The sequence below is a fragment of the Crocodylus siamensis genome, chromosome 10 (assembly GCF_052110815.1).
Source record: "Crocodylus siamensis isolate JL-2025a chromosome 10, ASM5211081v1, whole genome shotgun sequence".
NCBI classification, from domain to species: Eukaryota; Metazoa; Chordata; order Crocodylia; family Crocodylidae; genus Crocodylus; species Crocodylus siamensis.
In genome coordinates, this window is record NC_143404.1 from 41,432,956 (window position 1) to 41,459,053 (window position 26,098).

General features: G+C 47.3%; 1 protein-coding gene across 1 annotated transcript in view; it reads right to left on the reverse strand.

Annotated features, from left to right (window-relative positions):
- LOC149856499 (arf-GAP with SH3 domain, ANK repeat and PH domain-containing protein 1-like) overlaps positions 1-26,098 on the reverse strand; it is a 92,695-nt gene that overhangs the window by 58,457 nt on the left and 8,140 nt on the right. Inside the window, exons 2-8 of the mRNA XM_090064565.1 lie at positions 16,350-16,422; positions 14,386-14,531; positions 12,709-12,783; positions 7,590-7,639; positions 7,342-7,471; positions 3,898-3,983; positions 1,903-1,978 (exon numbers count right to left, since the gene is read on the reverse strand). Coding sequence (XP_089920691.1) covers positions 1,903-1,978; positions 3,898-3,983; positions 7,342-7,471; positions 7,590-7,639; positions 12,709-12,783; positions 14,386-14,531; positions 16,350-16,422 — 636 coding nt within the window. The remainder of the gene's footprint in view (positions 1-1,902; positions 1,979-3,897; positions 3,984-7,341; positions 7,472-7,589; positions 7,640-12,708; positions 12,784-14,385; positions 14,532-16,349; positions 16,423-26,098) is intronic.

The following is a 26,098-nucleotide window of genomic DNA, read 5'->3' on the forward strand; positions in this document are numbered from 1 at the left end:
ACCAAATTAACCAAGGGATAACATTTCTTCCTGATCCCAAAGGTGGCAATGGGTCTGATCCTGAGCAGAAAGACAGGTTCCCTCTAACCAGAAACCTCCAGGTTTTCATCTCAGCAGGAGCACTGACACTCCCCCGTCAAAATCCTGTCTTGGCTAGAACAAACACCCAATGCTTCTGAGGAAGGCAAAAAAATCCTGACATTTGCATCAACCAAAAATTCCTTCCCAGCCACTTGTGGCAACCAGCAGAGCACAGAAACCTGGGGAATATTAAACAACTTCCATTCTGTTTCACGATCTGGGGACAGCAAGCATAATTTCACACATTACACCATGTGTAATGTGCCAGAACTGCCCTTTCTGTATCTCCTCCATGAACTTATCCCAGCTACTTTAAATCTTCCTTCATTACTAAACTAGTTGTAGAGCTCTACTTCATTCTCCTGTTGCTGAGCATGGTCCTCTCCAATATCCATCCATTCTAGGGTGAAGATCCCTTCTCTTTATCCCCAAGTGATCTGCAAAGGGGAGGGGGAGGTAGGGAGAGGTAGGGAGAAAACTCCTGGGCTTCCAACTGTTTCTCTTTACAGGGCACTCCAAGCATAGTGACTCCTGCATTATCCTTGCCCCCAAATATTACCCAACCTCTTCTTGAAAACCTCCAGGGATGGAAATCTCATAACACAGTCAGCCTATTGTACTGACTCACCATTCTGAATAATGAATCAGTGAATAATGTCCTGATATCTGATCTAAACTTATTTTTCTGCAACTTCAAGCCATTAGGCTGAGGGCCACATCAGACACTGAGGCTTAAAACAAAATTTAAAATAAATTGGCAGCTTCATATTTCTAAGCAGGGTGCAGAGAAAAGAGATGATGATAAAGAAAAGGACCTGGGGGTTACAGTGGACAATAGGATGGATGTAAGTCAGCAGTGTGCCCTTGTTGCCAAGACGGCTAACAGCATACTGGGCTGCGCTAGTAGGAACGTTGCCGGCAGATCAAGGGAAGTAATTATTCTACTCTATTCTGCACCACTGAGGCCACATCTGGAGTACTATGTCCAGTTTTGGGCACCCCTCTATAGAAAATGATGTGGACAAGTTGGAGAGAGTCCAGTGAAGAGGAGCAAAAATGGATCAGGGGCTGGGGCACATGACTTACGAGGAGAGACTGAGGGAACTGGGCTTATTTAGTCTGCAGAAGAGATGACTGAGGGAGGATTTGATAGCAGCCTTCAACTACTTTCAACAAGGAGCAATGGTCTCAAGTTGCAGTAAGGGAGGTTTAGGTTGGATGTTAGCAAAAACTCTTTCACTAGGAGGGGGGTGAAACACTGGAACAGGTTACCCAGAGAGGTGGTAGAATCTCCATCCTTGGAGGCTTTTAAGGCCTGGCTTGACAAAGCCCTGGCTGCAATGATCTAGTTGGGGACAGTCCTGCTTTGAGCAGGGGGTAGGACTAGATGACTTCCTGAGGTCCCTTCCAACCCTAATTTCAATTATTCTATGACTTTATGAAGAAAACAGAAGGGACACAGTCCAGTACTTTGTACTCCATCAATGTGATGTACACTGGAGTCAGAAATAGCCTCTAATCGTAATGGCTGATCTCAGCATTAAAAATCAACGCTCCATCCAAATAATACGTATCACAATTTTAATCGAAAGGAGAAAAAAGATTCTAGTACCATGAAACATATATTAATATCCCTAAATCCTCACATGAGCTGTATTTGCTTATCTAAGCGGGCAAACCTTGAGGACTTTCCACTTAGCTTTTATGTTACCTCTATTTCTTTAGGGGAAACATAGACCTTAGAAGGTGGACTTTCCTTTTAAGCCCAAGCCTCTATCTTGCCTCGGTTTCTGATGCAATGAGGTTATGGTGCATACTCACACTCTGTAGATCGGGGGTAAGCTTCTTGATAAACTGCTCAAGTTTCTCTGTTGTTTTTAAACATTCCTGAAAAAAACTGACAGGAAAAGATAGGGAGGGACAAGTTTGAATTAACACTTCTATCACTGATAGCAAGGCATGCAATCTACCCAGACTTTCCTCCGCTCAGACACCTCAGCCCACCCTTGTACACTAGGGTAGTTATGGTCTTTGCTATGCAGCCGCATTATTAATTCCGTTGTGCCAGCAGCCTTGCTCCCCAAAGTTAATGAGGAAACATTTTGTTCTTATTAACTAGTAAGAATTAAACCTAAGAAGAAAGAATTTCTTAGAAACCTAACTAGTAAGAATTTCACCATCACTTCCCTGGTGAAAGTTGCATCAACTGTTTTGGTACCAAGACACCTTAGGTGGTGTTACAGGTAACCTTTCAAATTCTGTATCTTCCATGCTTTTGGTTGTTTTCCAACTACTTAGTTGGTTTAATAAAAGATATCAAATCTATCCAAAGAACCTTACCTGCCAGGTAACCTTTAAAGCATTTCAAAAGGTGCTAACTCCCCTCTAAGCTTCTTAAAGTTAAACATCTTTAACTTTAACCTGGAAAAGGGTCATCTTTGAGCTGTTTTATCTTGTTGAGCTAGGCTTATTGTTAGCCTGCTCCAAGGATATAAAACAACCAATTTTCAGTCATCCAGCATCCCTGGATATGATGTTCCCAGCCCCTTTATCCCTGAAAAATCTTTCCAGCCCCCCAAGCTCTACTGCCTAAGGGGTGGTATTGGCCCCAAACCTACACCTACTCTCCACCCCACTAGTGGGTATGAACCTAGTCCACAAAGCAACACGCTTCTGACTCCAAGGACCCCAGAAGATCCAATTTAGGCCCCTAGGCTGGGGGCCAGGCACACACCTCTCCTGTCAAGGGGCCAAGCCCTTGCCCCACATCTGGGCAGCTCTCCCTTAGCCAGAAGAATTTGGGAGAGATGGGGTGGAGCTGTGGCTTCCCTCCCCAGCCTCCCATATTCCAGGAGGGAAGGGGAGGAAAAGGCTGGTTAGCCCTGAGCATGGCAAGAGCACAGAACCCAGTGAGGCAAGTTTCCTAGGGATCCATGCTGTCACTGCACTTGACCCTCTGGGCTCCATTTTCAGAAGAGTAAGAGTCTAGGTTTCTGGCCATGCCTGTGCTCACCATGCTCTCTAGTGGCAAGTCTCACTGGTGCAGGTCAGAGAAAACATTAAGCCTTAACCTGCAACTGCTCTGAAACAGTTCTAAAACTTTAATATTAGAATAGTTTAAAGGTAACCTGTGACAGCACCCTAAGCAAATGCAAATACATGTAATTTGCAGGAAAAACACCTCAGAGTCCTTTACCATCTTCAAGGGTAGAAGAAGCTGAGTACAGATTTCCTTTGCTTTATGCAGGTTCTGTATGCATGAATTTGCTCTTATGCAATGACCCTTTTTATACCAAAAATTCGTTATATGCAAAGTAAGTTCACTTCTTTGTGATTCGTGTGGTGGAAGCCCGTAGTCAGCTGCTTTGTGCGGTGCATTGTGGGAGTGACACACACCAAAATATGTGTATCTGTGCTCCTAGCTCGCTGTCTGCGACACATGTTTTTGTTGTTGCCATCTCCATTATGATAGTGCCCTGTGCTTGTGTATACTGTCTGGTGTTGATGAGTATCAAAATTGTCTTGTAAAAGTGGCAGAAATGGGTCTGGGGGTCAGTACACCCAAGATCTTGGAACATATCCCTATTTGTTACATTGTAAAGTGAGTTCCCTTTATGCAAATTTGAGTTATAAACTGTTTTCCAGGAACACATGTACAGCATAAAGCAAGGGAAACCTATATGTCACCATACTAGAACAGTATGACTACAGTAGGTGTGTTCACTGCAAACTAAATCAATACCTATGTTCTCCTTAGGAAAACTGGGGAGCTGGCAAGGAGAAAGAGAGGGGCTAAAGATCACTAACTGCTCTTACTTGAACTGTGAATTACAATGTTTGATGTAGTTTTGCAGCAAGTCGACTCCTTTCTTGGTTTTAATCTCATTCACCTTGATTAGATACTGAAGATAAAGAGAAGAAGGACTTAATTCGCATTTAGAAGAGTTCCATACTTTTTATACATTGCTTGCCCATCATCCCCCTCTTGACATCTGTTCCAATTAATGTGACTGCATCCCCTTCTACAGCTGCCTTGTCTTGATGTAAATAGTGGTATGCTTCATGGGAAGCAAACCCAGGGGGCAGATAAAGCTTGTCCAGAAGACTGCTCTGTAGCAGAAGTGGAAGCTGCCCTGACCTGCTAACCTCAGAGCTAATAAGCTAAACCTAATTCACTTTACATGCTGCAGTGGCACATACATAGCCACATAACTGTAGCTTCGGGTACTTGCACAGAGTTTAGGATTCTATTTTGCCTTGTGGAGAAGTGGAATTACCTTGTGTACATACTGGCCAGAAGTAAGTGGGGGAGAAATAAAATTTGAAAACTTGTCCAGTCTTAAGCATGTAGCTGGGTAATTCTGTTTCCCTGCACAGCTGCCTGGCAAAGCCTGGCAAAGCCTGCTGAGCATACTTAGTACCTTAACACAGGCAATGCTGATTTGCAAACTGTGCCTACGTTTCAAAAACTGTAGCTACACACATACTATTTAGATGTGTAAAGTGAAATAGGATTGAGCCCTTTCTTCTGCATCTTTCACCAACTGCTATTAATACTTCTGTGCCCTTCTGAACCCTTGTATTATGAAGTATGATTTCATGTAAACTCATCACTTTCACAGATAACATAACAAATCTTGTACAAGGTTACTTGATGCTGAGCCAGGAATAAAACCTAGGTCTCCAATACAGCAAGTCTGAAGACGTATGTACTTGGCCATGCAGCTTTTCAGAAAAATCATGTCAAATCAGACCCTTGTATATCTCACACCATCAGTGTGCCTCTTACCCTTTTCCCTTGAGGAAGATGACTTACTCAAGAACTCCACCATCAAACCCTTGTTATACTTAAGATATAATCGATGACATCTTCGTCATTTGGACTGAAAACCTGCAATCTCTGATTGAGTTCCATCAGAAATTCAACAATCACTATCCCTCTATCTGACTTTCTCTAGAATACTCCAGCACCAACATCTCCTTTTTAGACACGATGATCAGTATCCAGAATGATAAAATACAGACCATGTTATACAAGAAATCCACAGACCAACATACATATCTGCACAGAACCAGTAATCACTCTAAACACACCAAAAGAGCTGTGATATACAGCCAAACCCTCAGATACCACCAAATTTGCACTGAAGGGAACACCCAGGATTGCCACCTCACCAATCTTAGAAAGGCTTTCACCCAACAAGGACACTCCTCCAGACAGAGAGACCACACGTTTGAAAGGGCCACCCGGATACCATGTGAAGAACTGCTACAGTACAGACGAAACCCCCCACAAATCACACACTGCTGGTTCTGACATATCACCCCTCCCTCAAACCCGTATGGAAAATCCTCAAACAACTGCAACCCATACTAGAAAGATACTCTATTCTTAAAAAGGTCTTCCCAGAGCCACCCATCCTAGCCTTCAAACAAGCACCGAACCTTGCTAAACTCATCACCTCACACCCAGAACACACCAAATGGATCCAAAACATGCCATGACAAGAAATTCAAAACCTGCCACAACGTCTCCACCACCCCCACAATTACTACACCCCACAACAGAGCCATCGGCATTCCCAGTTCTTACAGCTGCACCTCCAGAAATGTAATACATCTCATCCAATGCACCAAATGCCCTGATGGAAAATACGTAGGAGAAACCAGACAACAACTGCATTCCCAGAATGTATGCTCACTGGAAATCTATCAAAGACAGGAATACCCGACTACCTGAGGGGGCACATTTCTCACAAGAAAACCACTCTCTCTCCAATCTCTCAGTTCTAATCCTCAGAAGAAACCTACAAAAGACTTCTCAGAGACGAGCCTATGAACTCCACTTCATCAACCTCCTGGATACAAAAAAATCATGGACTAAATATAGACATGGGATTTATGGCACATTATAACCTGCCTGACGTCTGACTCCCCACATACCTCTCCACTATTCATCCCCTTTCTCTCTCCACCTCCGCCCTCCCCCCAAGCCTGTCTCTCACCCATTGACTTCTCAATCTGCAATTTTCACTGACTCCCTGTCTCACATGCATACCAACCCAGCCTCTGGCTGCTTTACTTTTCATTTCATCCAGGAAGAGCACACACCAACTGCTGAAACTTCCTCAGCCTGCCAAAGGGTTTTTGAACCCAAAAGCTTGCTTAATAATTGCTTTCCAACTATTTAAGTTGGTCTAATAAAAGATATCAGATTCACCCAAAGAACCTTGTCCCCAAAAATAATCTCAAGAGCTGTCCATATTGTCTGCAAACTCTACACTATAATCTTATTTTCAGAAGCACAAACAGAAAACAAAGAATCCTGGTGCCATGGTGTACTGCCACTTCACAATTATTTGTGTAACTTGCAAATTTCCTGGTCATTTCAGGAAAAGGAGAACATCAGCTGGTGACAAGAGAACACCAGCTGGTGACAAGATGTCAAGGTAACAGGGATTATGTAGCTTCATTTTATGCACTCACTACCAAGTGTCGTTCATAGAGCTGCATGCAATGATTTGCGACATGCCTCTGTCCATGGCAATGGGAAGTGACACTTGTCTTTGACACTGAATAGGCAACTTTGGGGTAGGAACAATCAAGGCCTAAGGTGCCTACCATTTAGGTACTGTCATGCCTAACTTTTAGGCAACAGGGCCCCAGAATGGAATCCTAAATTCAGTTAGGAATGAAGGCTCCCTATGCAGCACACATCTGGTTCACTCAGGTGTCTCAGAGTGAATCAAAAAAACCCACACAACAAACCGGGGAACTTCCTAGTCCTAGCCAATAGGAAACACCAAGGACAGCAGGACACGTCTGAATTTCTGTCCTTTCTGCACCTTAGGCACAGGCGTCAGGCTGCAGACAAATGCCCCCATGATCTCAGGGTTCTACGCCCAAGTTCTTTTCCAAAGTGTAGGTGCTTTCATCTGGTTATTCAAATAAGTGACTAGGATTCACTGTTTTCTTTTAAACAGTGCCAGTGATTGTACTTTTCTTGTACACACCCAGAAGTAGGAGACTTGGGTTAAATGTCCTCTTCAGTCTAAGGGAGTTCAAACCTAAATCTTACATTATACCTTTTAAAAAGCTAGAGCAGTGCATTAAGGTCATGGGGCTTCCTGTGGTGGCTTCTTTGCCGCCACCTTTTGTACTGTGCAACCTCACAGTGGCTGAGAAGTGTTTTCTGAGAGAGAAGAACAGTTTTCTAGGCTTCTGTGACTACTTTGCTGCTGCCCCCTCCCAGCTCTGTACCTCGCACATGTTTAGCTGGAACATCCTGCGCTCCTTCTCCATCTCCTCAGCGATCTCCCCTCCCATCACCTCGTTACGCACCATCCCATATTGCTTGGCCAGCTCCCGCTTCTCCTTCTCGATCTTAATGCTCAAATAAAGGGAAGAAAGATATCCATATGGCTCCATCCAAATATTCTTTACTAGAATCAGTTCAGAATAAGCGCCCCCAGAAGAGGCTGCAGGGATGAAGGAAAAGGTCAACTTACAGCTTGGTCTCATAGTCTTTCCATGCTTTCTCAAAAGGTTTTCTGAAGTCCTAATAAGAGAAAGACAGATCAGTTAAGTGGCAATTGTCCCAGAGCAAGATGTCCCCTATTCCTCACCCCAGTATGCAGGAGCTTTGTGCACAACCAACCTAGGCTGCTCTCCTGCCTGAGAGGACATACATGTGCACTCTTGTCTGTCCGTTACAGTGCTTCTACCACCAGAAGCTGCATCAGCATAACGTGCATGTATCACAGATGGTGACAACCTCAGAAGAAGCATTCAGTGTTCCAACTCAGAATGCCCAGTCTTTGGATGCTGTGCATAGGGCAGGAGAGTACTTTACAGTAACACTCTCTCTCCATGCTGCTAGAGTGAAAGCTGCTGCACTTGCCACCTGGGCTTGGAGAATCTACATAACTAAGATGATCGTCCCCTAAATAAAATATTGTTCAAACAACAGTGTAAACAAAAATAAGAACACCCAACCACCACCACCCAGCCTGCTCCCTTCCCTCTTGGTGTCTCCCACTGGCCAGAAGCAGGGGCTGAAAGGAGGAAGCTGCATGTACATCCACTGTCCCTAGTTGAGGCTGGCTTCCTGGACAGCTGCACCCTGCAGCACGGGGCAGGAGTGGGGCTCTGGAATCCCCCCTGTGCCTGCATCAGCCTGGGACTGCAGCGTCAGTATGCAATTTTTTACCTTTCAGTGCCTGTTCCTGGCTGATTGGGGACATCTACAGAGAAGAGGCGGGAAGGGAGTAGTCACTGAAAGGCGTAACCTGCGCAGAGCCACTGCTGTCCCCTGTCAAACCGAGCTCCCCACATAGCCATAGCCCATGGCTGGAGTGAGGCAGGAGTGGCTCTGGGGTTGCACCTAGACCACCTGGGGACAGCAGCTGCAGCAGCAGAAGGGAGATGTGATCACTCCTGGATGAGAAAAAGCTCACTGTAATGGCAGGAGTGGAGAAGCCATGCATCCCTGAAGGGGAGGATCAAGACCATGGCTGTCAAATGGAAGCAATAAGTGGTGGTAGTTTGTGACTTCCTCCTGCGGAGCACTGAGGCATCCATTTGCTGACCTGACCTTTTGGCTCGGGAGGTCTGCTGTCTACCAGGAGTCCACATTAAAAACATTACAGAAAGGTTGCCAAGACTCACCAAGGTCTCTGACTACTATCTCACGCTGCCCATCCATGTGGTCACTATTAACACTGCAAGGGGCAGCCTTGAGCAAATCAAAAGTGATTACATGGCTCTGGATGCAAGGCGGAAAGGGTTAGGGGCCCCAGTGGTGTTTTCACTGATCCTTCTAGTCAAGGGTAAAGGCCCAGCTAAGAGCAGATGCATCTTGGAAATCAACATGTAGCTGCATAGATGGTGTTACTAGAGGGCTTTGGTTTCTTTGACTATGGGTGGTGTTTCAAGAAGATGGACTGCTGTGAAGATATGGGGGTCCATGTACTGAAAAGAAGGAGAAATGTCTTCACATATAGGTTTGCTAACCTAGTGAAGAAGGCTTTAAAGTAGGTTTACCAAGGAATCAAGACAAACACCCATAGATAAGCAAAGAGCTAGGGGACTTGGATAAAAACTTAGTAAAGGGAAGCAATAGCAGAAGCCTTAGCAATATTTTCAGGGCAAAAATAGGACAATGAGTTAGATACCTGAAATGTTTATATATTAATGCAGGAAGCATGGAGAACAAACAAGAAGAAATGGAAGTCTTACTAAAATCACAGAATTATGATGCAAATGGGATTATGGAGATGTGGTGGGATAGTTTACACAACTGAAATATGGTCAAATGAATAGGTATAGCTTGTTCAGGAAACATAGCAGAAAAAAGGCGGAAGTTCTGCCCTGTGTATAAAGGCAATGTACATGTGTTCTGACATGCAGTACAAAGCGGAAGGCGGGCCTGTTGAAAGGGTCTGTCTGGGTGAAGGCCAGAGGGGAATACAGCAGGAAGTATGTCATGATGGGCATCTGCCAAACCAGAGGGAGGAGGTAGGAATCACAGCAATACAGAAGCAGTCCAGCAAAATCATGGAGTGTGTTGGGGATAACTTTTTGACACAGATGGCAGAGATAACAAGGGGGAAGCTCTTCTTGACTTGCTGCTCCCACATGGAAGAATTTATTGAGAATGTGAAGGCAGAAGGTGACAGACAAAATGATAGAGTTCAAAATTGTAAGGGAAAGAAGGAAGAACAGTAGCAGAATAAGGATGCTGGACTTCAGAAAAGCAGATTTTAACAAACTCTGGGAATTGGTGGGCAGGATCCCTGGAGAGACAAGTCTGAGGAGAAAAGGAGGCCAGGAAAGGTAACTGTACTTTAAGAAGGCCCTTTTAAAGGCACAGGAATGAACTAACCTGATGCAATGGAAGAATGAGCAGTACAGCATGAGACCAGACTGGCTAGAAAGCAATCACTTCAAAGAGCTACAACTCAAAAAAGGAATGCTATAAAATGTGGAAACTTGGCCATAAGAATAATGCATGGCTATGCAGGGAGAAAATTAGAAAGGCCAAGGCATGATTTGAGATGCAACTGGCAAGGGACATAAAAGGCAATAAAAAGGGATTCTACAAATATGTCAGGAGCAAGCAAAGACATTAGAAACCATAGGTTTCTTATGGAACACAGAAGGCAATCTAGTTACAGATGATGCAAATGAAGACTGAAGTATTTAATACTTTTGCTTCAGTCTTTACAAACAGGGGCAGCTACCAGATGGCAAGTACAGTTGGCAGCAAAGATAGGGAAGGAGACAAACTAGGGTAGTAGAAGAACAGGTTAGGCACTACTTAGAGAAGCTAGATGCTTTCAAGTTGGCAGGGCTGGATGAGATGCTGAGGGTATTGAAGGAATTGGCTGAAGTAATTTCAGAGCCTTTTGCTATCCTCTTTGAGAAGTCACAGAGGTCAGGCAAAGTCCAAGATGACTTGAAAAGGGCAAATATAGCACCTAGCTTTAAGAAAGGAAAGAAGAAGGATCTGGGAAACTACAGACTAGGCTACCCAAACTTGATACCTGGAATGATTATGGATCCACCAAAAACAAGTCATGCCTGACCAACCTGATTTCCTTCTAAAATAAGATGACAGACTCTGTGGATGGGGGACTTCTGACACTGTCTCTCATGCCATTCTTATTAACCAGATAAGGAAGTAGACTAAAGCACTGTAAGGTGGATGCATAACTAGTTGGATCACCATGCTCAATGAGTTGGCATGAATGGCTCGATGTCTAGTTGGGAGGAGATAACAATGAAATTCCCCAGAGATCTGACTTGGGTCTGCTATTGTTCAACATCTCCATTAATGATTTGGATGATGGGATTAAGCTCATACTTAGCAAATTTGTAAATGACACCAAGTTGGGTGGAGTTGTAGACATCCTGAAAAGCAGGGCTAGGATCCAGAGTGACCCAAACAGGCTGAAAAAATGGTCCACAGTCAATCAGATGAGAGTCAACAAGGACAAGTACAAAGTCCTGCACTTGGGATGAAATAACTTCTTGAACAAATACACACTGAGGAATGATTATAGTACCACACAGAAAGACCTGAGAGTTACAGTAAACTATAGACTGAATTTGAGCCAACAGTGTGCTTTTGTTGCAAAAAGACTAATGGCATATTAAGCTGTGTTAATAGAAGCATTACTTCCAAATCAAGGGAAGAGATTCTTCCGCTTTATTCAGGCCCCAGCTAGAGTACTGTGTCCACTCTTGGACACCATACTTCAAGAAGGATGTGGACAGATTGGAAAGAATCCAGTACAGATGCCAGGGAAACAACATTTATTACGAAAGCCTGAAAGAATTAGGATTTTTTAGTCTGGAGAATTGAAGATTGAGGGGGGATTTAATAATAGTCTTCAAATACTGGAAGGGTGATTACAGAGAGAGTAGCTAGGGGCTTTTCTCTGTGGTTGCAGTGGACAGGATTAGGAATAATGGCCTCCAGATGCAGCAAATGAAATTTAGGTTGGAGAATAGGATGAGCTTTCTGATTTTTTAACTTTATTAATTAATCCAATTTATTAAGCAACAAATTTAACATTTAGTGATATATTCAATGCCCTAAAACATACAGAAAGACAGATATTTATCTTCTATCAACAGTGCTACCATAAACCCAAATTAATGTCTACAGAAGTCTTGTGTTCTTTTCTTTTCTTCCTTTCAGTCTCTGACAGTTCCTTTAAGTTTCTGTCAATGTTTAGCTTGTGAGTTTATTCATCTATACATAATAATTCACCCCTCCTTTTTCCTAGCATTCTGAGGAGGAATTTTCTAACTATGAAGGTGGTCAAGTATTTCAATAGGTTACCTAGAGAAATTGTGGAATCTCCATTCTTGAATATTTTCAAGAACAGGTTGGACAGGCATTTGGCAGGGATGGTGTAGTCAGAGACAATCCTGCCTTGACCAGGAGGCTGGACTAGATGACTTTGTGAGGTCCCTTCCAGCCCTACTTTTCTATAATTCTATTGAGAGAAATAATTTTCAACAAATTAAGACTGCTTAAAAATTGCCTTTGAACAAAAACCAATGAAAGATTTAGGTATCTGATGCTACTGAACTATAAAAACCAGCACCATAGATTCTCTTGCACTGTACAGTTGAGGAGTGATACCAATAAAATCAAGAAATATCTTATTGCCAGAATAATTATATTTTTGTGACAGTGCTCTACTTTGGTTATATTTCTCAGTCTTGTTTCTCCCTTATGTAGTTTGGAATTGTAGCACATTATCCAAAATGGTGTAGCACATTATCTGTAAATGGTGTTAGCGATGTGAAGATAAGACAGAAGGGAGAGGAGGAGGGCAGATCACAGTGATTGAAGCAAAACAGGCAAAGGTAGTATTATGAGAGCTTAGAGAAAGGGGCTCAGGTATCAGGAGAAGTCAGGGTTCTGGAAAGCAAGCTGGGCCTGGTAGCCAACAAATGCGCTTTGGTCACATGTCCCTGATGATTCTTGACAGCCATGAAACAGGAGAGGTCCACAGGGATTCAGAAAACCACCCTTCAGGGCTGCAGTTCCACTTCATGTATTTCCCTGCTCACAAGACACATGGCCATTAATCCTTTGATGCATCTACTCACCCCTTTAACTTCTTTTAAGTCTCCCTTTACCAGCGAATCCAAGGGAAAGTTAATGTTGTGAGACAAGCTCTGCAACTGAAAAGGAAGGGAGGGGGGAGAGAGAGAACACACATTTGGCTAGTACTGCCTGAGCACAGCCTTGCAAAGGTGCCAGCCCTGCATGAGGGAGGCTGGCCTGCAGCCTAAAGATCCCAGACAGTGCTCTCAAACTGAGCAATGGCAGATATGTTGGTCTGGATCCTATTGTTCCCTGCTCCCTGCTAACACAGTTCCCCCAGGTTGTTGTACTTGCATTACAACTTTCTACATCTCCCTGTCCCTGCTCCGCATGCTCCCAGGGAAAGAACTTTTCTTATGCATTCTTTTCCTATTCATCTTTTCCTTATGCCCCTGACACTGCTGCTGCAGAAGAAATGTGGAAGCATCTGCCTTATCCCAAGCACCCATCAGACAAGGGACAGACATGCAGAAACTGAAAATCCTTCTCTGCCTCTTTATGCCTATGTACTTAGGCAAAGGATAGTTTCAAGATGCTTCTCACTCAGCCAAACCCAAAAGGATTTTCCTCAAACTGCAGGGCTAGGGACAGACATTGAAAAAGCCTGAGCCTGAATTGATTCAGTCTTTGCAGGTTCATCTAAGCTGAGGAGGGGGTGGTGGCCAGGTCCCAGCAGGCCCGCCCCAGTGGCTCCCTGACAGCTGGGGTCTTGGCACACAGGGCTGCCCAGCACCAGAGGGGAGCTCTTCCCCCTCCTCCCGCTCCCCCACTGCCACAGGTGGCAGGATGCCACAACAGCAGCAGAGCAGGCTGTAGCACAGGTAGGTGCTGGGGAGGGTGCAAAATTTTGTTTGCCTAGGGCAACAAAAATCCTTGCACTGGCCCTGCCTACACATCCCAGCTGATAGCAAGGGTTGATTGTGCTAGGCTTTTACAAACACATAGTAAAAGAAAGTCCCTGTCAGAAAAAACTTAGTCTCAGACACTGATCTTACAAACAGCCATACACAGTAAAGTCAACTCTCAGGATTGCATTGTGAATCTTGCAACATTTGAGGGTTTTCCCTCAAAGTCCAGTGCATGAAGCCAAGAATTTCAGCTTTCGTTTAAGAGAAAAAGGAAATTTCTAGTTATCTTAATTGTGAAGAAATGCTTGAAAAAAACGGCCCAAGGACAGACAATATGCTTCTGAACCAGAAGGCACAGAAAAATAACCTATATATTTGTTTAAAAAATCTCATTATTTTGATAGAGTCTGATTCTGGATTTTTAAACTCTTGGGAGATAGGATGCTGACTTTAACTCCTCTGATTTACTCATAATAATCAAGTACTAAATAAGAGCAGAATCTAGTAAAAGTATAAACAGCTCCACCCATCTCAGTCAAGGCCAGTCTGTGACCACATAGCATGCAAGAGGCAAAGATATGTTACAGTGGTATCTTTTATTGGATCAACTATTTTTGATATCTTTGATAGTTGGTCCAAAAAAACACATCATCCTAAAAAATTCTTACCTGTTGCATAATTTCTGAACCATCACAGCTACAGTACCACTCTTACACTACCATGCATTATGGAATTTCTGAGATGCCATGAAATTTACCACTTCTGCCATAGAATTCACCACTTTGTTGTACTTGGGCCCTACTCAGACACTCATAGGACAGTGCTTTATACCAAACTCTTGATTGGGGTCAGCAGTTCCCGGGAGAATTCTGCGAAGCAGGTGAAAGTGCCAGCCAGCTGCTCCTCTCCTTCATTCTGGTAATTCATGGAGAATCTCTCCTGGCTTGCAATATGTGCATCCATGTGACTAAGGAGATCTGGGGACACAGATACAGGGCCACAGTGAGCACACAGTAAAGCAACAGGGTGGGAAACTACCACAAGTTGCCCACCAGAGTATCATAGTATCATAGTGCTTAGGGTCAGAAGGGACCTAAACAGATCATCAGATCTGATCCCCTGCCCTGGGCAGGAACAGGTGCCGGGGTCATATCACCCCAGCCAAATATCTGTCTAGCCTCCTCTTGAAGACCCCCAAGGTAGGGGAGAGCACCACCTCACTTGGGAGCCCATTCCAGAGCCTGGCAGCCCTAACTGTAAAGTAATGTCTTCTGATGTCCAGCCTGAACCTGCTCTCTAACAATTTGTGGCCGTTATTCCTAGTAACCCTGGGTGGTGCCAGGGGGAACAGAGCCTCCCCCAATTCCCACTGGTCCCCCCGGTGAGTTTGTAAACAGGCACCAGATCCCTTCTCAGCCTTCTCTTGCGGAGGCCGAATAGGTCCGGGCCCTTTGTAGGGCCTGCCCCGCTGCCCCTTGACCATGCAAGTGGCCCTCCTCTGGACCCTCTCAATGCCAATGCTAGCCACATTCCTCTTGAAGTGCGGCGCCCGGAACTGGATGCAGTACTCCAACTGTGGCCTGACCAATGCCACATAGAGGGGAAGGATCACTTCCATGGACCTGCTTGTGCTGCATCTGTAGATCCACAACAAGTTGCGGTTAGCCTTACTGACTGCTTCCTCGCATTGGCAGCTCATACTCATCCTGGAGTCAACAATGACTCCAAGATCCCTTTCTGCCACTGTGTTGACAAGAAGGGTGTTCCCTAGCTTATAGGTGTGATGCTGGTTCCTTCTCCCTAGATGTAGCACCTTGCACTTGTCTGCGTTGTCCACACCTCAAATCCCACCCTGGACAGCAGCCTACATATGAAACTGAGTACAATCAGGATGGATAAGAGAGGAGTAGTAGTCTTGGAGGGATTGGAGCAAATAAGCAAGAGAGAGAATGGTCTAGGGATTAGGAGGTCAGTTGGCTGACCAGAGGCTGGAGTTGGGTGATGAGTCATTGTTAGGCTGCAACAGAGGAAGAGGGCTCCAATTCTAGGGATTTGTCCATATCGCATTGTCAGAGGGGGCCATTATTTTTGCACTGCTGTATGTCAGCTCAGTAACAGGTGTGTGGATAGCAAGCTCTTTGCCCTGTGGCCCTAGCACAGTATTTGCTTCAGGGGCTATTTCAGTTCACATCAGTGATATAGGTGGGTGACATGGAAGAGGCTACGCAGCACAACAAAGGATAGAAGCATGTAAGTGAGCTGAGCTGTGGGCACAGTTAAGGCTAGTGATGTAGCAGCTGGTACAGTAGTACTGTATTCACTAGAGCTGCATTTACTCCTTAATTACCTGCTAAGTGGAATTTAGTGGCATTGCTGTCTTGGGTGATGCCTAAGATGTGGCTGCTCATACATGCCCAAATCATGGGTAAGGAGTTTTCATATGTATTGCATCTCATGTTGAGGATTCTGCAAAGGGCAGTAAGGTGCACTAAAGCTAGCATTGATGTTGTTTGGCACAGCTGTGACAACAGCCAATGGCTGCACTAGCAAGCTTTAACAAACAGCACAAACAGCTACAGGCCCGGGGGGACCCTGCCATAGACCCCGCAATGGAAGGGATTAAAGACTCACTCTCAAAAACAGAGCATAAACATAGGGTCATGTTTTCAAAATGCTTCCTTGCCTTGTTGGCCCTTCATCAGAACCATCCCCTGAATACCCAGCATGGAGCTTCCTTGCTGGCCCTCTATTAAAACCACCCAAGCCCTGATCCAGATTGCCCACTCTGCTTTGACCTTGTCCAGAGGCATGCTCTGCCTTGGTTGCTTTCCTCATCTTCTGCAAGACAGCTCGATCAGAGTCCAAAGACTAGAAATAAAAAAAAGGAGATGGTCACTGAGCACCTACCCACCAAGCCCCAAATGCCAGAGGCAACTCAGGAAACACTGCAGCTGGTCTCCATCACCCTGTGGGAGATAACAGATCATGTACACATGCCCCAAGCCAGCTAGCACCCACTGAGCTCTCACATTTTGGCTAACCTGTTTCCCTGCTTTGATGGAGGCACCTGCTAAAACAGATGCTACAAAAACTCCCAAAGGCTAGCCATGGTTGCCACCAAATTCCTTTCCATTCATTGTTTGATAATTTTGTACAAAATCCCTGGGCTGTGGTTTTCAAAAGCCACCTGAACAAGCTCAGAGCTAACACACCAGGAGGACTTATTTACTGTAGTGCCTAGCATTACAGCACTTAACCCTTAGACACCCTGTGCTGCCTTGTGGTATCAACATCCCTGAGGAAGGTGCTCAGGCCCCCTGTATCATGCCTGGTAAGATTTAGGTGCCTCAGAGTAGGATCCATAAAAACCAGTAAGCTGAAGCAATAGATGCTCTACCCACTCCAGGAATGTTGTTCTCCAGTTCAGCTGCAGTGAGGTACCTTCCTCCATTCAGGATTTATAGCTATGACTCATCCTCCTGGCATTAACAGCTGCCACCAGCCCTTTTTTAAAAAACACAAAGTGAGAACAAGGTGGAGATGCATCCCTTTTTACACAATAGCCCAATGTTTAGGTGGGTGGTCTACCTTACCTCCAGGTGACTTGGATCAACCTTGATTCAAACCTCTGGGAGACAAGAGTTATCATAGAGCCAAAGAAAATTAGATTTGAAAAGGATCTCAGGAGGTCATCTAGCCCAGGGCTGGGCAAAATATGGCCCGCAGGCTAGATCCGGCCCATGGGGCCCCTAAAAAATTTAGAAAATTAATATTTCTCTGCCTTTGGTTCCTGTCATAAATGACAGGAAAGTCCCAGGGAAAGTCCCGGTGCACTCCCACAACAGCAGGGCCCACCTGGCCCTGCTCCCCACAGCTGGAAGCCCCAGCAGGGACTTCTGGCCTGGGACCACATGGCTGCCCCCCAGCAGAACCACAGGTAAGGGAGAAGGGTGGGGGGAAGGGCAGGGTAGGACTCCGCGCAGGGAAGGAGCCTGGGGAAAAGCGGCCCGGGGAAAAGCTGAGCGTGGGGGCCAAAAGCAGCCCCTCGCCTGCCCCATGGCCAGAGCCTGCTTGCAGTCTGCCTGGGGCTGCCTGTGCCTCCTCCAAACAGCCCTGCGCAGGGTGTGAGTGGCTGCAGCAGGGCGTGCCAGCCATGTGGCAGGGGAGGGGCCACTTTTCACCCCCCCGTGCTCAGCACCACCTTGTAACCCAGCCCCACTACCAGCCTGGGCTCCATGACAGCTCTGGGCTTGCCTATCTGGGCTGCATGTGGCAACAGCAGCTGTGGCCCCCCCAGCTTCCCATGCCGGGCAGTGTTTGCCACCGCCGCCTCTGTGCTGCCCAACACGCAAGCTTCAGGTGGGCAACAGCACCCAACACTGCCTGGTGCGGCACACAGGCGGGCTCCTGCTGCTGCCGCCACATGCAGCCCCAATGGGCAAGCCTGGAGCCGGTGCCGAGCCCAGGCTGGCTGCAGGGCCAGGTTACAAGCTGGTGCTGAGCGCAGGGAAAAGCAGCCCCTTGCTCGCCTTGTGGCCAGCGCCCTGCACTGCAGCCACTTGCAAACCACATGGGGCTGCCTGGGCAGCAGGGAGCACCAGCCACGTGGTGGGCAAGGGTCCACTTTTCCCCGCATTCAGCACCAGCTTCTTCCCTGCCAGTGAGCAGGGGGTCGGGGCTGTGCACTGCCTCCTGCCTGTACCATGGGGCTGGGGGCATTAGGAGTGAGTGGGTGGGGAGCCAGTGGGAGCACAAGGTCCACACCATGTCCCAGGGCCATAGATTTCATAGATACTAGGGCTGGAAGGGACATCAGAAGATCATCGAGTCCAGCCCCCTGCCCCAGAGGCAGGAAGTCAGAAGGGGTCATAGGATCCCAGCAAGATAAACATCCAAATTTCTCTTGAAGGTGTTCAAAGTAGGTGCTTGAACCACCTCCGCTGGCAGGCAATTCCAGAGCTTGGGGGCTTGGACTGTAAAAAAGTTCTTCCTTATGTCCAGCCTGAAATGGTCCTGAAGGAGTTTATGACCATTTGACCTTGTCATCCCCTGTGGCGCTCTGGTGAACAGACATTCCCCCAGATCCTGGTGAACACCCCTGATAAACTTATAGGCTGCCACCAGATCACCCCTCAGCATTTCTCTTTTCCAGGCTGAAGAGTCCCATAGCTCTCAGTCTCTTATCATAAGGTCTATTTTCCTGACCTTTGATCATGTGCATGGCTCTCCTCTGGACTCTCTCGAGCTTCTCCACATCCTTTCTGAATTGCGGAGCCCAAACTGGATGCAGTACTCCAGTTGCGGCCTCACCAAGGCTGAGTACAACAGGACACTGATGTCCTGGGATTTGCTTGAGAAACATCTACGGGTGAAAGCCAGCTTTTTGCTTGCTTTACTGGCTGCAGCATCACACCAAAGGTTCGTGTTCATCTTGTTGTCAATCATGACCCCCAAGTCCTTTCATCCATTGTGCTAGGCAATGTAGCACTGCTGAGCCTATAAGCATGCTGCATGTTATTCTTCCCAAGGTGGAGAAACTTGTATTTTTCAGTGTTAAACACCATCATGTTCTCATCCGCCCACTTCCTGAGCCTGTCAAGGCCAGCTTGGATCACCCTCCTGTCCTCAGGTGTGGATGCTTTACCCCAAAGTTTGGTGTTGTCGACGAACTTGGCCAGTCCACTTCTGATACCAATGTCCACATCATTAATGAAGATGTTGAATAGCGTTGGCCCAAGGACAGAGCCTTGAGGGACTCCACTGGTCACAGGACACCATGACGATTGACTTCCGTCAACCACCACCCTCTGGGTCCAACCACGGAGCCAATCCCCAGCCAGTGGATCATGGTGAAGCTGAGGCCACAGTTGGCCAGTTTTGCCAAGAAGTCAAAGGCTTTTTTAAAGTCAAGATATATGACATCAATCTCTTCTCTCTTGTCCAGGCGATAGGTCACCTGGTCCTAAAAGGAGATAAGATTGGTCAAGCAAGACCTAACCGGAACAAACCCGTGCTGGCTATCCCTCAGGATGCTGCCATTGGCCAGTCTGTTAAGAATGGCCTCTTTGATAATGTTCTTTAAGACCTTCCCCAAAGTAGAGGTCAGTCAGGCTGACGGGCCTCTGGTTTGCCGGATCTACTTTCCTCCCGTTTATGAAGATAGGCACCATGTTGGCCTTCTTCCAGTCTTTGAGGAGTTCACCAGAGCACCAGGAGTTCTTGAAGATCCGTGCCAGGGGCTGAGCTATGATGCTTGCCAGCTCTTTGAGTACCCTGACGTGTAAACTGTCAGGACCGGCTGACTTGAAGGTGTCCAGCCTCTCTAGGTGTTCCTTCACAAGGTCAGTATGGATGGAGGGTAAGGAATCATCCTCACCCAAGCGTTCCTGTCCCGTAATGGGACTGTTGAAAAACCGATGCAAAGTACCCATTTAGCAAGTTGGCTTTTTCCTGGGCATCAGTTGTCAGTTGTCCCATCTGGTTTTGCAGGGGTCTGATGTTGCCCTTGCTTTTCCTCTGGCTCCCCACATATCTAAAAAAAGACTTTTTATTGTCCTTGATACTTCTAACTAGTTGGAGTTTAGCTGCAGCCTTGACTTTCCTGGTTCACTCCCTGCAGGTTTGGACCAGTGCAGAATATTCCTCCAGTGCTGGTGGGACCCAGAACAGGGTGGCAGGAGCGCGGGGTCCCAGCCGGCAGGGATTCTGTGGAGCCAGGCTAGCTCCCCCCTCTCCCTGATGGTGCAGCCCAGCTCGGGTCCACAGACCCCTGCCAGCCTGTGCCCTGCTTGGGCCCCACTGGTGCTGGGCCTGGGACATGGGACCAATGTCCCAATGTCTTGGGACCAAAGACATTGGGACATTGATCCCAAGATGGTGACCAGGAGGCAGGGCAACTGTCAAGGGGCAGGGCTACCCATGGGGCCCTCGACAGCCTGCCAAAACTGGGTAAACAACCCTCTGCCCAAAATAATTGCCCGCCCCATCTAGTCCAACCCCCTGCTGAAAGCAGGGGCATTCCCAACACTAAGCATTCCCTATAGGCAACTCCCTGTTCAGTGCTTTCATGCTCTGGAGGTGAGCTACTAGGCTGCTGACTGAAAGATGGGGAGAGCTACACACATCCCCAGGTGGAAACAGATTGCTCTCCTGAGTTGAGACACTTATTTTTGGTCAAGTGGTTGCATAGCCTTAGACATCTAGTAGGCAGAATGGACCTTATTCTCCCTTAGCTTCAGTTCCCCATCTGCAAAATGGGGATATTAGCACTCTATTGGAAGACTGTAAGGATAAATACATTAGAAGATTCAGCAATTCCAAGGTTAGAAGAGACAGATCACTGTGAGCATTTGGCCTAACCAGGCCACTGAGGGCATTTATGCATATAGTTTTCTGCCCCACAACATGCCGGAGATCAGCCACTTCTGAGCAGGCTCAATTAATTGAGTCTGCTTCACACAGGAGCTGAGGCAAACTGCACTGCACCACATGCAGTTGCATAAGTGGCAAAATGCACGAGCGAGCAGAAAATGGCAGCAGCGCACTTTTGAACTAAAGCACCTCTGATGTGCTTTAGTTCAGAAGTGCACTGCCGCCATTTTCTCAGCGCTGATGCACATTTTGCTGCTTATACAACTGTAAGTGTTTCTTTTCAAACCTGGCACTGCAGCACTTACATGTGTAAAAATACCCTGAATTTCCACAGCTTAATTCTTGCTTTAAACTATAGTATATCTTTCATTTTAAAAAATCCAGTCCAGAGGTTAATATTTCCAATGATGGAAAATTCATCATTGTCTTTGGAAGGTGTTTCTATGGCTAATAACTCTCAATGTTAAAAATCCATGTTTTATTTCTAGTCTCAATGTCTATTTTAACTTCCAGCCACTGGGTTTTACTATGATTTTTTTTTCTACTAGATTGAATCTTCTCTTCAGATTTCTGTTTGTCACACATTTACAAATAATCAAAGAACCTCCCCACCTTCAGGGCTTCCCCCTGTTCCAGGGGTTCCTGCCTCTGCTGACCTCGGGCTTCTGCCCTGCCTCCTCCCCTGCCCCCAGGGCATTACTTACTCATGACTTCCTGCATTGTTGTTTGTCCCAGGAAGCAGGTAGGCAAGGGTTAACTTGGGTGCTTAGCCAACAGCAGCAACAGCAGCAGCAGGGCAAGCAATTTAACCCTTCTCTGCCAGCTCTCCAGGGGATGGAGTGCCATAGCTGCAAGTAAACAGAGGATGGGAAGGAGAGGGGCAGTGAGCAGGGATGTGGGGTGCTGGGGAGACAGTAGCCCTGATCCAGGCCAGTGTGGGGAAAAGGAAGAGGGACAGGTGAGGTGTTTACACTAAGTTGTAGCCTAGGGTGGCCCCACTTTAGTGTAACCCTAACTCAGTAGCACGGATCAGATATAATCCTGCACTTTGAAGCACATAACAAGTGCTTAAAACCAGTTTCAGGTGTTATTGCAGGGCCGGGCAATTATTTTGATTGGAGGGCCACTTAATGAGTTTCGGTGAGCTGTCAAGGGCCTCAAAGATAGCAGTTTGACAGGAGCCCCACCCCCTGGTCATCATTTTGGGACCCAAAGTCCTGTCCCTAACCCCTGACCTTTGTCACCAGAAGTCCCTCCCCTTGCCCCAGAAGTACTCCTTTTGGAAGGGAGGGTTGCCATCTTGGAAGCAGAAAAAAAACAAATCATGTGCTAAAAGTCAAATACCTATTATAACATTTTAATTTTATTACAAAGAATAGTTTTGTCATGATTTGTGTTTGTGTACTGTATAAAGAAGTGATTGCATAATAACTCAAAAATAAAGTCTTACTCTTGTATATTATGTTTGGGGGTGTGCTGTGTGGTTGGGGGTGGGGATGTGTGTATGGTGAGGTATGGGGGGCTTGTGATGAGGTGTGGCTGTGTGTGGCGGGGCAGTAGGGTATGTTGGGGGTGTATATGCGGGGAGGTAGTGGGGGAAGGGTGTGCATCTGTGGCTTTTGTGGAGTGTGGGGGAGGCTAGGAGGTCTGGGGGGGCCCCACACACTCTCCCCATGGTGCACAGCCCCTGCCACTGACAGCAGCAGCACCAGCTGGTGGCAGGCACTTGGGGTGCTCATGCCCCATGCAGGCAGTGCTGCCTGGTGGTGTGTGGCTCAAGCCAGTGCTGCACATGATGCTGAGGAGTACACCTAGGTTGGCTTGCCTCTATCATACATGGCTCCATGCAGTGCACGCACAGCTCCGCACCACCAGGGGAAGTCCTACACGATGGAGCCGGCTGTCTTTACTGCTCCCTGCCATGCAGGTCCCAGGACTCTGCTAGGAAGCAAGGGGCGGGGCTCCCCTCCACTTCTGGTGGAGTCCTGGGACTTGCACACCAGGGGGTGGGGAAGGCAGCTTGCTCCATTGTGCGGGGTTTCCCCTGGAGCCATGCATGATACAGGCGTGCCAGCCTTGCTGCGGTCCTTGGCACCACATGCAGAACTGGCGGGAGCCATGCAACACCGGGTGGCAGCGACTTGCAGGGCACAAGCACCCCAAGTGCCCACCACCTGCTGCTGCTGCTGCTGCTGCCAGCAGGGACTGTGGCATACATAAGGGAAGTGTGTGGAGGGTCCCAACACCCACCCCCCAACTCTCCCTCATGCCCACACCCTGCCCACCCGAGATCTACATTCCCACTGCCCCCCTGGGTGCAGGCTCCATGCTACCTCCAACCCCAGCCCCACACTCTACACTCCTGCCCAGCTGTAGCTCCCTCCCCTTCTCCCTGCCCCTGCTGCTTCCCTACCTGCTGCCCAGAGCAAGTGGGATGCTGGGGAGGCTGAGCAGGTCCCCTTGCAGCTGCAGCACTGACAGCAGCAGCCTGCCCCAAAGCTGTGGGCTAGCTGGGCCAGGCCCTTCTGCCCACAAAGGTAGGAGCAAGGCATGAGGGCTGGGTGGTGTACAATTAGTTGGTGAGCGCCTGCAGGCCAGATGTAATTGCCTGGTGGGCCGGATCTGGCCCACGGGCCATGTTTTACCCACCCCTGTGTTAACGTATGGACAATACAGTGGTTAAGAATTCCAGGAGCTGACCAAATTACTCTGTAACAAAGCTAGTTTGCACCCTTAGCCTTCCCCTAACCTTAATTAAGCACCCCAACCTTCCCTTCAATAAACTGAATGGGTTGAGTTCCCCTTATGCCTATCACTATAGGAGAGACTGTCTGATCCCAAATATTATGAGGTGCTTGAACACTGAAGTAATGTGGGGGCAAACAATTCCTATGTCAGGTCCCTTTTATATATCATGCCAAACTAGCTAATAGACCCAAACTATTCCAAACTAAATCCAGCTAACGGGGTAGAAAGGACTCACCTGTATGTGAAGTGGGGAGTAGAAGTAGGTAGAGATGGGAGGAAATGGGGGGTTTGTTGTTTTCTTTTATGGGGGTGACGAATGTGGGTTGGGGGACAAGGTTGTGTTAAGCAGGGGTAAGGAGGCCACTTTCCTTAGTTAGAGGCAGGGGAGGAGTAAGTGGGCTGGAGTGGATTGCTTTTCATTTTGGTTTGGTTTGTCTTTTTTTTTCCTTTGGCGCAGTGAGAAGTTTTTCTGTTCTTATTTTAATATTTTATTTATTGTATGTTTCTCTATTTCTGTTTCTCTTTGATTATAAGCCACCCTGAGCCTTTTGGGGAAGGGCAGTATATACATCTAATAAATAAATAATCAAAAGGTTTTTTTTTACAAATGCCAATGCCTGGGACCATGACAGCAATGGTGGAATGTTGCCCAAAGTCAGAGCAGTGCTCCCTCCCTCCCTCCATGAGCCAGAGATAGCTTAAAACAGTCAAAGAGGGAGAGGCAGCAGAAAGAGCTCTTCAACTCAGCACAATTTCACTTCCTCCTCCCTCCCTGAGAAGCAAGAGACCTGTTCCCTCTCTTCTCTCCATGCATGGCAGGTCAGTGTGATCCTCACTCCTCCCCTTATCACAGCACACCTTTGCAGAGGAGGGGGAAGAAGGAAAAGCAGAGGCAGGGTACACCAGAGTAGGTGTTGTCTGTCTACAGCTTATCCTCTTGGTAGTTATTTGCTCTACTATCTACTGATAAGGTGCTGTAATAGTTACCTAACATGACAAGTGCATGTCTGTCCTCTCTGGGTCCAGATGGAACTTCTATCAGTGTACAAACTGACGCAAGTTACACTGGTATAAACATATTTGTGTGTCTAAAAGTAATAGACATGGAGCAGGGGAACTAGGTCCCTAAGAGACTGACTGATGGACCCCTTCTCCTTCCTTGGCATAATTAAAATTAGACTTGACAAAGAAACAGAAAAATTTCTGTAGGGCAGGGGCATCAAACTCAACCCATCTTGGGCAGATCCAGACAGCAGGGCTCCTCACAGGCCAGATCTATAGGGAAAACTGCAGTAGCATCAGTGGCAGTTGCTACTACTACAGCAGTGGCAACAGTGGCTGTAGTAGTAGCAGCAGCAATGGCAGCTGAGGTGGTGGCAGAGAGAATGGTGGCTATGAGAACAGTGGAGGCAACAGCAGCAGTGACAGTGGTGGCAACAGCTATAACAGTAATAGCAGTGGCAGTGGTGGACATTGTGAAGGCAAGCAACCATAAAGCAAGCAGGCTTGTGTCAGTGCAGCCCCTCCTTGCCCATCTGCCACATACGGCCATATCAATGGGGGCTCTCGGGCCCTGAATTCTGTGGTCAGCAATACTCATTACTAGTCACACCCCCAAATTCCCTAACCCACCAGTAGTCCACTGGGCTGTGTGGAGTAGCTCCACAAGCCAGATCCAGCCTGCAGGCCAAGTTTGACACCCCTGCTGTAGAAAATAACACACAGTTGTGTCCACAGTAATGGATAGGAACTATTAGGTTCTTCATCACTGACATCCTTGATTCATTCATGAGTCAGTAGTAGTACACCATAAATAGAGTGACCATATGGGACTATGGGAAATCTGAGATACTGACCCCTCTTCTGAAACCCTGCTCTCCTAAGTCAGAGGCACTGCTGCAGGCAGAGGCAGAGCAGCATGGTACACCAGGCAGATGGGTAGCAGTAGGACCTGCGTGCCCACCTGCCTGGTGCACCATGCTACTCCATGTCCCTGCCAAGCTGCACCCCATGCCCCTGCAATTCCTCCCTGAGCCAGGGCATGTACCCTTTTACCCCCTTGGCTCCTGGCTGCAGTGCTTGGTAGGAAACACAGACTGGCACTCAAGGAGGCACTGAGCTCTGTGCAGACCCAGATGCACAGGACCTTCAGAGCCAGCATGACCAAGAACACAGCTCCCCTGTCCCCTGCATCCACCTGCATGAATAGTGCATGCAAGCACCTGGCACAGCAGCGGCTGCAGCTGCAGCCATCTGGCCAGAGTGGAGTCTGAAGCTGCACCCCCAAACACAGGACCCCATCAGCAGCCAGATGTGCAGGAGGGACCCCTGCTTCCCTCAGGGCAGGGGGTCTGAGCCACCCTGCCCCTGCCCTGGGATGCCACACACACCCCCACATATCCGTGAGCAGCTCACACACACACTC